Source organism: Lepeophtheirus salmonis, chromosome 6 (assembly GCF_016086655.4).
Source record: "Lepeophtheirus salmonis chromosome 6, UVic_Lsal_1.4, whole genome shotgun sequence".
NCBI lineage: Eukaryota > Metazoa > Arthropoda > Copepoda > Siphonostomatoida > Caligidae > Lepeophtheirus > Lepeophtheirus salmonis.
Window position 1 is genome coordinate 45,404,399 of NC_052136.2, and position 16,214 is coordinate 45,420,612.

The 16,214-nt window shown below is 30.5% G+C and overlaps 1 protein-coding gene across 1 annotated transcript in view; it reads right to left on the bottom strand.

Moving 5' to 3' along the window:
- LOC121120149 (synaptotagmin-5) overlaps nucleotides 1-13,308 on the bottom strand; it is a 44,865-nt gene extending 31,557 nt beyond the window's left edge. Inside the window, exons 1-4 of the mRNA XM_040714990.2 lie at nucleotides 12,890-13,308; nucleotides 2,324-2,581; nucleotides 1,845-2,116; nucleotides 133-339 (exon numbers count right to left, since the gene is read on the bottom strand). Of these exons, the coding sequence (XP_040570924.1) occupies nucleotides 133-339; nucleotides 1,845-2,116; nucleotides 2,324-2,581; nucleotides 12,890-13,049 (897 nt within the window). The 5' untranslated portion in view covers nucleotides 13,050-13,308. The remainder of the gene's footprint in view (nucleotides 1-132; nucleotides 340-1,844; nucleotides 2,117-2,323; nucleotides 2,582-12,889) is intronic.
- Nucleotides 13,309-16,214: the final 2,906 nt, after the last annotated feature.

Genomic DNA, 16,214 nt, shown 5'->3' on the forward strand with positions numbered 1-16,214 from the left:
TGACTATTTCGGTTGCTTTATTAAAATTCGTTTTCATAAGAGACCCTCTCTTTATCCCCTAACTTTAAGCATTTATAAAGAATATTTAAACTTATATGTTGTTCATCGACAAGATGCACCTAAAAATCTTACCTTAAAATCCACTTCAGGTATGTCAAGTGTAAAAGTTTGATCAAAGACAGGATTGGAGGAATGTCGAATGGTTTTTGTACTCCAATCGGATAAGGAAAGAGGAGGATTCCGTCCTCTAAGCGATCTTCCCCTATCTTTAAGAACGGATAAGTGTACGTAGCAATCAACTGCACCTCCGTAGTCTCTTCGAGGAAGATCAGAGCAGCTCTGGAAATAGGGAAAAAAATAATATTTTTTTTTTTACGTAATGATAAATGAGAAGGGGTTAAGGTGATTAGAAATTTATGGATATAAATGCGTTTCGAAAATGAGACTCTCTCTAATCAATATTAATTCATACTCTTATTGTAACACAAATCTGTATTTTCTCTCTAATAGATAGTGTATATTGAATAATAGTACCTCTGCATAGGGGTGCAATACTAGATCCATACACTTTTCGATACAAAGGAAGTTACATTAAGATACTCTTATGCCTATTACGTAGATATGCAGGATCAAATCAATTTGTATTTTATGAAAAAATTAAAGTTACTAATTCCCGACATTTCAATTAATTAATTATACATATTTTATAAAAAATCGTTGAAAAATATCATTTTTATCTAAATCATATCATCCGTCCAAGTACATATCATGCAACAGATGTGCTTATCTTGATGTTTTTACACTATTTGCGCCATTAAGCACATATTGACATCTGTTTATACACTCAGTAGGAGATGCAGAGAGCGAAAAAGAAAATCAAAACCCCTTTTTATACTTGTAGCAAAGATAATAGAAGATCTAACTAGATAGAACATTAAAAACAATATACTGAAAAGGATTAAATACGGGATCACTTACGACTAGAAAACAATAATATCAATATTTGACAAAATCAATGTACAATTATTGATATAAAATTAATTGTAGGTAAATCAAATAACAAAAATATACGCAACCTTCATAAAGTTCTCTCACACAACTTATTTTCATTTGCCTTTCCTTCCTTCTTTCTTTTGATTTTAAAAAAAGAGGAGCACTTGACCTAAGCCCCCTTCAAATTTTGTAATAAATCCAAACATTAAAATACCTTCTTGAAATATTATCTTAACTTTTTTTTTTTTGAAATAAATAAAAGTTACCATCAAAGAAAGGATTTTTATAAATTAATGTATGTGTGGAGTAATTTATAATGTATTTTATTGAAAGATCAAGTTACAAATATTAAAATTCAATTGTTTTTTTTTAATGAGTTATACATGAAGGCAGTTATTTTAGTACTAGAGTTGTATGTAAATGAAGTTCAAATTCATTAATATTAATTAATTGATTTAAATCTTTTCAGTGTTCGTCTCTCTAAAGGAAGGTGTCGATAAAATAATAATTAAAAAAAACTGCTATGCGAGTTTTTGAAATTCTGTCATTCTAAATTGCCTTAAAATAATTCATTGTTAAAAATGAAACAAACTGAGGTTTTAACTCTTAATGCAGACATTTAAAATATAGAATAATTAATTAAAGTATCATTGAATTAATTCCTCACAATTGTATGAAAGGTCCATTAAAACATTGAGCTATCACTTAAAAGAGTATTTACACGTGTCATCTAAATAATTAATTGTGATCTACAAAAGCTGATAACAAAAGAGTGTATCTCTTCTCATGATACTTCAAACCCCAATCAAATCTCAACAATATATGACATTTAAGTATGATGTATTACTTACCATAATGGAAATTGATATTTTGCCCGAAGTTTGTTCAGGGGACGGAATTCTCCAATAGAGGCCGATATTAACTGCACTAAGCTCCTGTTTGTCCATAGTGGAGTTTGAAGTCATGGATTCCTCTCCAATGCTATTGTTTCGAAATCGATTTTTAAAGCTTAATGTAGAGAAAACACTTTTGATGGACATAGTTGAGTCTGAGTAGTTTGAGACTCGAGATTGTTCCTCTCCACTTGATATTGAGGAGCAACTTGGGGTCTTTTCAATGGGCCCTTTAAAGAAAATGAGTTGAAATCATTGTTACGTATGATGAATGGGACTATTGTTCGTATATAAGTTTTTGATATGTATATATATAAAATCAATCACAGACAATACACAAGCATAGAATATAATCCATGAGTTTTAATGTAAAAAAAAATAGTTTATAACTAGGAATTTGATTTGAAATTTATTATTAACATAGAGTTAAAAGTAACCTGTTGGATGTGTGGAGCTTTGAGGAGAAGAAGAAGTCACAAGAGAAGGAGGATATGAGGCCGATTTGGCTGAAGATCTCTTACTACTTCCTCTTTCAAGCGCTTTCTTACTTTGTTGGCTACTACGTAGCCAAAAAAAACACGATTTGCTATTCTTCTCATCCTCACTCCATAGATATATTTTATCAGGATCATCGCCCTTTGTTCCATTAGTTCCATAGAGAGTCCATCCCACATTGTTGTTCCGTTTCTTTGAATCTAAAATAACAAAGTTAGTACATGTAATTATATATAAAATTGACTTATTCATTTTGAAAGAAAAAATAGGGCCCTCAAGTCTCACTCAATTCCAATCAATATCACTCGACTCATTGCATTTCTATCTAAACAGTTCATAATAAATTATTAAGAAAGGCAATTTTTCAATTGAAGGGTACCCATCCCCATCATGAAGCCTTCAAAACAAGCCATAAATGCAGTTTAATGTAAGTGGACCAACCGTTCACTCTCCCAGGATATATCCTCTTTTACATTATGGGCAGGGCGTGCATGGACTTTTTTTTATAAATTCATGAAATCTGTGCTGTTCGGTAGTTTTTGAATGATTAAAGATAGGTTTAAAATAAAAATTTGAAAAAATCTAAGTTTTTTCAAAAAATATTTTGTTCTTGAATTTTATGAATTTCAAAATATTAAAAAAACACTCTAGAAACGATATTGATCCGGCCACGTGTCCCCTTTTAAGAAATCAAAATTTAGTCACTCTTGATTAATATTTAATTGTTGGGCAATATATATATATATTTTTTTTTTTGCATGCATTATTCTTTATTTATTAGAGAGCCTGGTCAATACACTAATGACGTCACGTAGTAAAATCTCACGCCGAATAGATTTCAAAACTTGAGAGCCCTGAAGAAAGGTTCCAAGTGTATGTTCAATATATCATTAATTAATGACCCTTTATAGACATAAGAAGAAATCCCAAAGAGACACCTGTGATATGATGAGTCTTAATTCTGATTCATTTTATGTATTTACCCACACAAGTGCATCCATCAAAATTCATTTAGGAGCTTTTATTGTATAACTCCCTATTGCTAGTCTACTATTTATGCACATATATTATTCTTATAAAAGAGATATAGATTCAATACTTTTCACAACACTTTCAAAAATAGGAGGTTATGGGATAGCAAACTTAATCGGTAGCTAATATAATATAATTGCTGGAAATTTTTGAAACATTTGACTGACTGACTGACTGACGTGTTTGTTTCTAGAATTTTTAATTTTGACATTATTTTTTTTTTTTTTTACAGATAGGGGAATATCTAATTTTTGAAGATCATAATAATTACATTAAAAGTAATTAAAACACGGTGAAAACTTTGATGTACTTGATTTTAGTTAGATAGTTCATAATTATAACATTTTACCTGGTTTTATTAATTATGGATAATTTAAGTCCAGTTGACAAAAAAAATATATTTATAAATAATAATGATAATTATTATTAATTTTGTTTGCAAAAAAAATATTTAAAAAAGATAAATTTTGCAACAAAAATGTTTTAATTTTGGACAATTAATCTAATATTGAAAAGCGAAATTCTCAAAAAAAAAAAAAAAAATGATCAAAAAGTTTCAGAGTACTAAGATTTTGGAATTTTTAAAGCTCATTAAATAAAATAAAATATATATAAATATATTTATTCTTTGCAAGATGTTTTCAAGTTAATTTTTGAATACGAATATATGAATTTAATGAATTGTTTTAAATGTAAATATGTATTTTAATAAGAAATAATTCTCTTATTTTGTTAATTTTTTAATTAAATGTTATTTTTATTCAAAACCTTTTATGGAGTAAAAAATATAATTCTTTAACAAAAAAGTGATACTTTTAAACTATTTGGATTCTATAATGATTTTAGACATCAATTTATTTTTCGTCTAAACAGTTAAGCCTTTATTGTGCAATGTACATATCATTATAAACTTACTAAGGTAGACTTTGGGCTCAAAAGCATCACAGACACAAGATAATGGATACATCAATAACATTAGAGTAATCAATGCCACCAGACAATCATTTGATTCAAAGACACACAAATATATCTCTTATCCACTCTATTTAATTATACCCTTCGACTGTCAAAAATGCTCTAAATAGATCCAGTATGTATATAACCTTGACTTAGCAGAGAATTGGAAATATTGTTGTCATGGAAAATATAACAGTCGGTTAATAAGTGTTAATCTACACAGTAGAGTAAGTTAGTAGTAAGTTTCGTAATTCAAATAAAATTAGTTGGAACTTACACAACTCAAACTATGAAGATAGAAATAGGATTATTACTTGGATTCTTCTACTCTGAAGGGGGAAGGGGCTTCTAAAATTTGGCTATTTTTTTACAGAAGGTTGTGCAAAAATATGTTTTTAATGGAGTTTTTATAGAAGACAATCAAATACTGTTACTTATCAGCTATCATAATACCTTCAACTAGAAATAGAATACATATTTTCCATGGATAAAATAAACTTATGTGATAGATGGGAGAGAGACATAAGGTATTACTGAATTAAGACCTATGTTAAAATCAGCTGCCTTTAATATATATTTTTGCGGTTTTTTTTTTTTTTTTTGGGGTGGGGGGGAGGAATAACTGTTATTAAGAGAACCTTCTACATATATGATATATTTATTTAATTGTGCATTTTTAAATCTTTTTACGTCAAAGATAGCAAAAATTGTTCTTCTAGAGGGAGATGTTAAGACCCCACTACCTATAAAATAATGAAAAAAAAGAAGAAAGAATACACGCATCTAATCGGTAAACTTAGTTTTCTCTTTACACATATCCCTTCTTTAGTAATAGAGAGATGTGAACGTGTCATTAGCAATGATTATGGAGTCTTATTATGACAACAGATATATTTTGATTAAAAGTAGGGAAATTTTAAAAATTAATCGGTAACTTTACTATCCAATATCTATTTTAAAGAAGACCATAACCATATTCATGAAGGCATAATAAATCGAAAACTTATATTATTAAAACAACACTGGAAGAGTATTTACTCAATTCGATGGATATCTTAGAAGCCGTTTCTACCCAGTCGGACATTACTGGTGCATGAAGGGGTCTTGGATTTTTCTTCTCATGATTTTCTACCATTTGTAATTGTTATATTATGTTTTTTTTACTTTTTGTTTGTTTAAATTTGAGATGCTCTCTATTGCCGTGCAAATATCATCATGACGAAGGATCTAATAACAGGAGGTTCTCTTCCTCGCTAAAGTCCTGGTTATTGTTGTTGGTGGGGATTAATGAAACCATAATTAATCAAAATAGTATAAAATCCATAGTAAGAATCCCTAATATTAGAGGAATAAAAACCCTCCAATTAACACGAGCATAACTATAAAAAATTTCAAAGAAAGCGTGTGCAGTAACATTATAAAACTGAGAATTCCCTAACCATTTCTCTGGCTGGGATGGTTCTAGTAGACTGATCACTCTTATAGAATGGCCTACCAGCCCTGACCAAAATCCTCTTGGTAAATACTTATGGTTACAAGATCATAATCACTTTTAAATAGTGAACAATTAAGTTTTTTACTAAAATTACACCTCTCGCTATAGTAAAACCCTAGATAATTTGTAGACTTTCAACATAAACTTATTTGGCAGCCATACCGTTGACGCTTGTATATTTACCCGTCTCCACACTCATAAGAAACTACCTTTTTTTAATTTATTCCTAATAAATGAAAACTACCCAAATTATCTTCTAAATAAAATATAAAATGATTCAATTACAAATGCTTGTCATACAACCCACATTATTTGAACCTTTAAAAAATTTAATCTCCATTTTCCATACCTCTCCCTTCTTTCCTTCCTCTTTTGTAAGAAGATTCTATGAAGAAAACGTTGAATTAAGAAAGAAAGCAGTTACAACCCCCCTTCCTCCATACATCTTAATTTTTGAAAGAAAGAAACATTAAGTTGTGATGACGAGGATGTGGAATCCCTGTGGTTAGTATATTATATTTATATATGAATGTACTTTACATACATATATTCATAATCATAACTTAAGTCGTAATAATAAATGTGATAAACATAATATGTGAGGACATACGTACATATTTTTTAAGCATCTTTTAAAATTAAATGAGAGTTTTATGGCTCACTCTACTGTATTCGAAAACCAGAGAAAATTATTACACATAATATGCAATAATGCACATCGAATTGCTAAAGAATGGATTTTTTCCATTTGAATGTGCACTATGTGCACATGATTAGTCATAAAATGCATTGGATATCAGGTTACAGCAGCCTAACACTACTGTTAATGTTATTGATATTCCTTTAGGTGTAGGGAAAAAATATACTAGATGTAAATTTAATTATGACTCACCTTTGTATATGATTTTTTTAAATGCTATGATGAATTGAAATCAAAGCTCCCTAAGTAAAAATTGTTCAGCGTTTACAATTTTTTTTCAATATTGGTACATATATGTGAATTTTTGAGAATCCAAATGAAATTTGCAATCCGATTTCAGACAGGCTTCGCATCTATGCCAAAGTATACAAAACTTGTTATGAGTTAACGTACCCCGGTCATTTGTACATGGACTAAAACGATATTTTATGGGACAAGAGGACTATAGCCATAAACCCATAAACTTTTGAATGAAAATATTTTTTATTAGGCGAAGCACTTTTAGCCTCAATTCTGTCCTTACCTTATCCCCTTAGATTAAAGCATATGATCACGTATTGATGCTAAGGTCTATCCTAAACATGTACCAAATGTGAGGATTCACAAGGAGCGAATAACTAAGGAATATACCAAACTTGAGCCAGAGTATATATTAAGGGTTTAACCGTCACTTTGAATCGGGTGGAAATGCGTTATTGAGGTATTTGTACAGAACATCAAATGTCAAGTGTTAATGTTAAAAAGATGACTCATTAATCTAATTGATACGCAGTCTTACAGAGGCACAATTATGCTTCGAATGGTTTGTGTGGGATAGACATTTACAAAATTGTCGTTGAGGGCTAATTTGCTTGAACAAAACTTATCTTTCAACGTCTATAAATAACTTGAAGCTATCTAAAGTATTTTAAACTAGTGAACATAAACAACAACAAAAATGTAAATGTTAATTTTCAGATAATACTCCCTCGACGTCAAAGTTATTATATAAATATATATTTGCTTTAAATAGTGGCATAGTATAAGTACATATTTTTAACTATCGAAAAACACAAAAGGCACTATCTTGTTTTTGGAGCTCATAACTTGATTTGTAGTAGTAAATTTGACATTTGTAACATATTTAGATCAATTGAAAAAATTAAGTAAAAAATTGAGAGATACAGAATGTAATAAACTGCCTATTTAAATTTGTTCTCAAACTGTGGTACGCGAGCTTCCTCTAGTATTACGTGGAGGGATACCATACTTAAGTTAAGACTCCGATATCTTATATTCCATTTTGTTATAGCAGTGGTTCTTGGAGATATTAAAATTTTCACAGATGCTAACCATTGTGAAAAGTTTAAGAACCATTGATAAATTCAATTACAGTAATGCTACTTTAACATAACTGTATCTAAAGGTTTATGCCACAAAAAGTTCTTCATTGTACATTTCAAGATTTGCTTCAAAAAGTAAAAAGTAAAAATAAAAAAAAGCAAGGAATCATCTTTATTTAAATATTGGGATAATACATACATTCAGCCAAGCAAAAAAATATAGGGAAATTGATTTCAGAAGAATAATATTCAACACTCTAATATAATCAAATACAGCAAAGTACAAAATCATACAAAAAATACTGTTTAACTATAAATCTGTGTAGTAAAAATATGAATTCAAAAAAAGTCATTGTTAAAGGACATGACTGTTAGCCAATGTGACGAAGTTTATAGCCTCAGAACACCCAGAGAAGAAAAAGAAAATAATTTGAAACACACCAATAAAATAATAAAAAAATATAATCCACCTTTTTTGAAGTTGTCATCTTCCCCACAGAGGAGACACATGGGACATGACAGATAATATAGGTGCTATATAGGGTGTATCCTCAATTACATTAACATTTATCATGTATTTTATAGTCATTCGTCTATTTTTCTGCTTCTTTACTACTTCTCAATATTCTGAATGTTGATTGATTAAACTCAAATGACTTTTCTTAAAGCTGTAAAAAATGCTTAAGATTTATTTGATGTTAATTGAATTAGGTTAAAGTCTTTTTAAAATTCTGTGAACAATTTTCTGCAATTATTGAATTATAGTTCCATAGTTGTAAAGAATTGGCAGGGGCGTCCGCAATTTTTTTTTTTTTTGGCCAGGGGGGAGTTTGTTTTAAAAAAAGTCCTTCATTTTTTTTTTCTTCAAAAACCTTTTTTTTAGATAAACAATTTTTTTCTTAATGACCTATAATTTTTTTTTCCATCGAAGTTAATTATTAAATTTCTCCATTTTTTTTTTGGGGAGGGGGCAGTAGCCTCCCTCCCTGCGGACGGCCCTGACTGGCCAACAACTACCAACTTATTTGAAGACTTACAAAAAAGGAAGAAAGAAGAATAAGTCTACTCAATTTAAAAAACTGGCCGGTTCTTATATGTGACTACTCTCTTTTTTTACACTGGACAAAAAATGATAATACTTTCGGATTAACGCGTCTGCTAAGCATATATAAATAGTCTCATGATATTTATTCAACACAAATTGTAATGATCTCCTCTGAATAAAGGCTAAAGTTTGCCTTGTTCTTTAACTCTCCTCTTTAATATTTACCTATGTTAAAAACTACGAGATATAATATAAGAGACTAGGTCATTTAATTGACTATATTTTTCTCTTTGTTGATGTAACCATTTTATCACGGATAATTGAGTTTTTAATTAATTGTACTCATAAATTATATATAAGCACTCTCGATTGAATTAGTATGCGCAAAATTATAGCTAACAATGTTGTGAATTTATTATGGCTACTTGATTTTGTTCTAGTTATTACCCATACAAAAATCCATTCCGTAAATCATTTTATTTGCATTCAAACAAATTATTCAGTTCAAATATGTATATGTATGTACATTGTTCATACATTTTATCTGGCATTCAATATTAATTTTTATAGTAGTCCAGATACATTTGTCAATATATCTACAGTATAGTAATATACACAGATGAATACAAACCTTGCCCCTCTAATTTATCACCCCAAAAATAATAACACTCCCTCAATTTTTTGTCTTTTGAAGAGTAAAATAGACTCGTTTGAAACATGGATATTTCTTTTCAAAAAGTAAATTCCTTTTCTTGAGTGGAACTAAATCAATACACCAAATGCAAAATAAAGACCAAGTGATCAATATTTTTCACAATTTACTCGGCTACATGACAACTTTTTGTCCGCTCAAACTTTGCAAGCTCTCTGAGTTCACCCTTTTAATTGAGTTAATTATGTTAATTATGCAAAGGGGGAAAAAAATTGGGAAAGGATAAAGATACATCACCTGTGGCACTAAAAAAAAGACATCTTGCTGGGCAAAAAGATTTTATGTGGACCATCATTCTACTTAAGCTAACAGGCACATTTTGTGACTTAACAGCTTTGGGGATACTATTTGTTTTACTAGAATGTACCTTTTTTGGGAGATGGAAACTACTTTCGTTAATCAAAACGATTAGTAAAACATTTTACATTATCAATGCAACCCCTTAAAAAGGGGTTTCATATGGATCCTACAATTTAAACTCAAATTATATGTAAGAGCCCTATTAAATTTTCCGAAAGATAGGACTGCTTTGCAGGTATATTCTTAACTTTGACAATTTCCAAAATAGTATCAAACTTATTAATAGAATATATACAAACAATTTTTAAAATGTAGAAGTTGAAAAAACACACAAAACTAAAATGATAAGAGAAAAAATAAATGTTGTGTCGTATTTGACAAGCCAATCTGAATCAAATACGCATAATATGCTATCATTTAAATCATATTATTCTGCATAAATGTGCATTCCAATTTTCCAATCATCTGTAGTCAAAGATGGACAATTATTATGTAATTTATCTAGCAACATACTTATTAGTCCCTTCAATAAATGTACGTAATAAACTCCTTTACATTTCTCTTTTACCTCCTTAGAATTGAGTTCAAGTATACTTACACACCTTACAATAATTATGACCGGCAATATCTATAGCTTAGTATTTAATTCAAATAAAATTTCAGAATTACCTATTTCTCATTGGTAGATAGAGTTCTTGAGTTCAATTAGTTTTAAGATGAGACGGTTAAAGGTTTAAGGTCTTATTTATTAGTTAACAGCAATTCTTCTAATGGTGGAGGATTTACATTAATAATAAATCGAGGAATGTGGATTTGTTTTATATTATAATCTTATTAAAAGTGACCAAATCTTAAGGTGTATAAGGGTTTCATATATCCTGCATTCAATTTTTTAGGGAGATGGAACTTCATAAATAAATGAATGATTAACAAATTATGAAATTACTTATTAATATTTCAAAGAATGTTTTATATACGTTCGTATTATTTAACATCTTCAATGATGAACACGAGAAAAACAGATGAAAGGGAAGTAAGAGATATATATTAGTCTATATTATTTTCTATAACTACTATTTAAGATTATGAATTCAAGGGCATGAAATGTAATACTAATGGTAACAAAATATTTAATTTATTCACTGGAAAGAGGTGACATGCTGGTTCAATCATTCGCACACTTTCAATTAAGAAATGACTTGGGATGGGACATATTTGTTGAATGCACGGGGAATACTCCTTTAATACTTATCTACAAAAATCCCATTTCTAAGAATAACACCTAACCTAAAGGCAAATCAAGTTTATATTACTATGCATTTGAATGTTTGGGTATCTGAACACCCCAATAAAGTACATTTGAGTATAATTTGAAGTAAAGTAATGACGGGTTAAAATAGGTATTTTTTTCCTGTAAGCAACTCTATTAATACACTTAAATCTAAAACCTATATCATTATACATTATAATAAGATAGGTCCATGTTTATAAAATTAAATGTTAAAAAACTAAACAGATGTCACAATTTTTTTTTTAAACGTTCTTTTTGCCCAGTTTTTTACAACATCAATTTGTCTAGTCGTTTGGACTAATTTATTAGTCATCAATTACTACGAAACATATATATCCACGTTGATGCTATGATAAATATGTATATAAATTTATAAAGTTGTTTGAAAAGTATATGCAAAGTCTCAGAGATGGCACAAATGGCACGTATTGAGGTTATTTTTTCAGCCAGATCGGTATATTTCTTTCTGTTTGACATTTGTTTGAATCGAGGAAGTGGAGTGATTTTCAAAAATTGGACGAAAAAGAATTTTGTGTGTTGATTGTACATTATTTTATGAAAGGCAAAACGCCTCAGGAGACTAAAAAAGCTTAATAAACTGTCTAAGGACTCTGTACCATCTATAAAAACAGTCTATAAGTGGTTATAAATTTCAATTGGCCATATGGGTGCAAGTGGCGCTGAACGTTATGGACGCCCTGTTGAGGTTACTAATCCAGAAATAATTGATAAAATCCATGATAAAGTGATGGATCACAGAAAAGTAAAAGGTGTATGAGATTGCTAGTACTGTGGACACATCTAGTTTGAACCTTATTTAGATTAATTTAGCGACCACAACTGCTGAGGTATAAGCTGGTGTATTGTCGTGATGGAAAGTTAATTTTGTAGGCCAATCGTGGGCATTTTTCTTCTAGCTTGGTTATCAAACAGTTCAATAACAATAAATAATAAGCCCTTCTAATAGTTTTACCCTTTTCCAGATGGTCGATTATTATTCCTTGTGAATCCAAAAAAACAGTCGTCATAATCTTTCCAGCCTATTCCTCGATTCAAACGAATTCCAAAGAGAAATAAATAGACCGAACTGGCTTAAAATGAGTGTCTTTTCTTCCAAGGGATACTACTAAATAAAAATAACCTCGATACGCCCCAGTAGTGCCATCTCTAGGACTTTGTCTGAATGAATTATAAAAGTCTTTTGGATTCATCTACTTATTTTATGCTTTCAACTTTTATTAATTTTTGAAGAAAATAATATCATGATTATATCTTTGATTTCACAACTGTTCTACTCATAGAAAAAATAGGTTCTATTTGGTCAAAAAAGAAAAGAATAAAAGAATGCAAGTTCACAAAATCTGAGAAAATACAATCGCACTATGAGATACAACTTTATATAATTAAAGAAAATACATTACTACTGAAATAATAGATTGTATCATTCTTCAACTGTTACTGAGATAACTCTAAAAGATTACTGTTCATCTGAAAATTGGCCTTTCATTTTATAAATGATTGTATATAACTATGTAAGTTCATACAGGACTTGCTCACATGATAGATATTAAGGGCAAATTAATTCATTCGTTTGACCTATGAGTTACATAATAATGCCCATTAAAAGACCCGGAACGAAGTTAAGCTAACTTGCCTCTTTTCCTCAGAATATCATTAATCCAACAGTGCCGTCCCACAATACAAACAACAAGTAGAAGTGTGAATCCTACAGCGGAGGCTGCAATGCTCATAATGGTTATCTTTTCCCATGGTGTTAAGCCAGGAGGAATCGTGCTCGTCGGAGAGACTGACATCTCAATAATATTGTAAAATGCAAATATATTATTTGTAGAGATAAATAAATCGAACTTAGCAGCACCTGTTGTTTTCAAGACTATCACTCAAACATTTTTAGTTGCCTTTTTGTTGCTGTTTTTTTCGTGTTGCACTATTCAATAGAAAAAGTAGCAGTAACACACAAAGGATTGACGCGGTATTGTTCTCATTACTAAATTATTTGTACATGTGACACCTTATACATTGATATCTTCTAAGGCTTTGACGTAGGTTACTGAATATATGTGAGTAAATTACACGTACGTGGGTGGAAGAAGCACTTACATATGTACATGCGCGCGCTGAAAGAGCAGAGGGACTTATAGTGTGTGTTAGAGAGAAAGCTGTTTCCTTACTCTCCCATATGTTGTTAATAGCTCTTCATCTTTCTTATAATCAGATCATCGAGCAGCCCTGCTCTGTAAAAGTTCCATTCCTTTAGTGAGTTCTAATTTTGGTAATTGACTTTTTAATAAAGCTGAAAACTTTTACACTTTTTTGTCGTAAAGTTAAAATTGTTCTCTTGTTTTGTAACTCAGAATTTGATTATAAGCATTTTGAAACATTATTCATTTTTGACAAATACATACATTACCATCCCTAGCCATCCCCAAGACTATAACCAGTCGAGGATGTTTACTGTACACACTCCTTTCCCTAGCTATTAGTCTGCAATTCTATTTATTTTGAAATTCGTCCTGTTTGAGAATATTTTTAAAATTAACATGGGATTCCTGTTCATAATACACTTCTGTTGATTTTAAAGGTTTCGAAAATTAATTGATACTCTTTCACAACGAGGAATATATCCCTCATATCCTTCAAAGTTCTCAAAATTGTTTCCTATGAAAAATTCAGCTCACAAGTGTGCTATCTGGTCAATCATTTATTTTAAGAATTAGAAAAGGAAGAATTGATCTAGCAAATCTGCCGAGGTCTCGAAGTACTTTGATTTTTAGGTATATACTAACATTCATGTATTTACGTAATCATTTTACTTCCTAATAAAACACTTATGTTTTCAAATACATATTGCTTACCTCCGAAAATATTGACAATGTGGCTACACAATGTCAATATTGAGAAAAAACATTCATTTTTTTTACAAACTCGGTACAAGTTGATCCCATACTAAAATTTCCATAGTCGGAAATTTTCATTTATCCCCTGTTTATTAGGTTGAAACTTACCGAGAAATTGAAGTAATAAACCGTGATTAAGTTTATGCAGTGCCTCTAGAGATATATATTATACATTTGGTTAAAATAATAAAGCCTAGAAGTCACATTTGATATCATTTACTTTTTTTGAAAAATACTACAATAATTTTTAAGCTTTTATGAAAAATAAACGTAACTCCCGTGGACCTTGAGCACTCTCCATGACCCATTTAATAAAAAAATATTCTTAATCAGGGAAAAGTTACGTTATGAAGTAGATATTAGTATGCCCATATATAATTAAGAGCCAAAATTATTTCTAATACTATAATTTAAAAAATAAAAGTTTACTTCTATTCAAGTCAATTATAAAAGGTTAGGTGAGGAGAGAGATGATAATTAATGAAGTCCCTCCTCCCTTAATAATATCAATGTTGAATCCGTCCTGGAATCATCCGTTTCACCGTATAACAAGGAACACAAATTTAAGTTATAAATTTGACAATAATAGTTGACAACTTTTTTAGCTCTATGAACGGCTAGTTGTCCATTTGAAAAATCTTTGGACTTCTAATCTAAAAATAATTTTGAATGAAAAGCTTCTCAATAAGGAGACAATAATGTTATGACTAGGTAATGCTTTAACCTGACATGACCATACTTCTAATTTGTTTAGTATTATTTAGTATATTCAAGTTGATCCTAAGTAATTCCTGCGTTACTGACGTTACATTCAGAGATAAATTCGGAAACTAAGCTTAACATTAACAAGCTATTGATTTGAATTAGAAAATTGAATATACATTAGTTACAGTAAATGGTATAAACATAAGCCTGCAATATTGAATGTTTTGAACCTTTGGATTTTGAGAGAAGTGACAAAAAACCAAGCTTTACGGATGTTACGGAAATGGACAAGGTTTTTGGGCTCACTGAACACATGATAAAAACTCTGTGAATTTATCTTTCAAAGACTAACAATGTTAAATATCGTTTTGTAAGAAAGGGTTCCAGGTACCCAAAAATCTTGTTTAGAAAAGCTTTGTTTTCTTATTAAAGAAAAAATCAGAAAACATTGCCGTTACGCATATTACACGTTTGAAATAGACAACAAACACTACCATAATCTGGCCTTTACCTACATATGTTCAACTTCAGTGGGCCATTTAAATGGTCAAGACAGTCTCTAGAACCAACTCTTGTTTAGTCATATTGCTTAGTATAGGAATATTGCGTGTCAGCAAAAAAGAGAGAACGTTGCCCTCTGCTGGAAACTGCGAACTGAGGTCTGTTCTGTTGGGGAAGAAAGTTATGGAGAGAGCTGTTGGTAAGTGACTGTTTACATATCTAATGTATGCAGAATCACATAGTTTAACACCTCATTTTTTCGTAAGAACTGAATTTCTGTTCCTGTGTCGTTTATTTGTGGTTCTGGTGGTTGAAGAGAGAAAAATGTGTGGGTATGTATGATTCTTAGCAGTAGAGTACATCCTGTGCTTGGTCAGTTCCCATGACACAACATCGATATGAGACACTCCTTGTGTGCCATGAAGGGTGGGCACATCTTCCCACCTACCTTCCAGCTCCTGTATGTCTATGAAGCTCTTAATCTTTTCAGGAGTCGCCTCTTCGATGGTGATGTCTAGGCATCTCTTTGTAGCGGCTCAGGCAAAATTGGCAGCAGTGTGGACAACTTCCTGTCGGCTGAACACAGTCGTGCTAACGACCCGCCTCTCATTGCCTCCCACACTGTCAACTGACCCCCCTCGAAAACAAGAAGAAATAAATAATAATATATTCATAAGATGTATTCTATAAAATAATATTTGTACCAATTAGTATATTTATTTATAAATGCAGTAAATTTAGCATTCTTGATCTTATATAATTATAGCTGTGCCGACAAGTAACGTCCGTAACGCTCGGTAATAATAGTAAAAATAAGACGAGGACGGCAATTGTTGCTAATATGTCATCTATGGA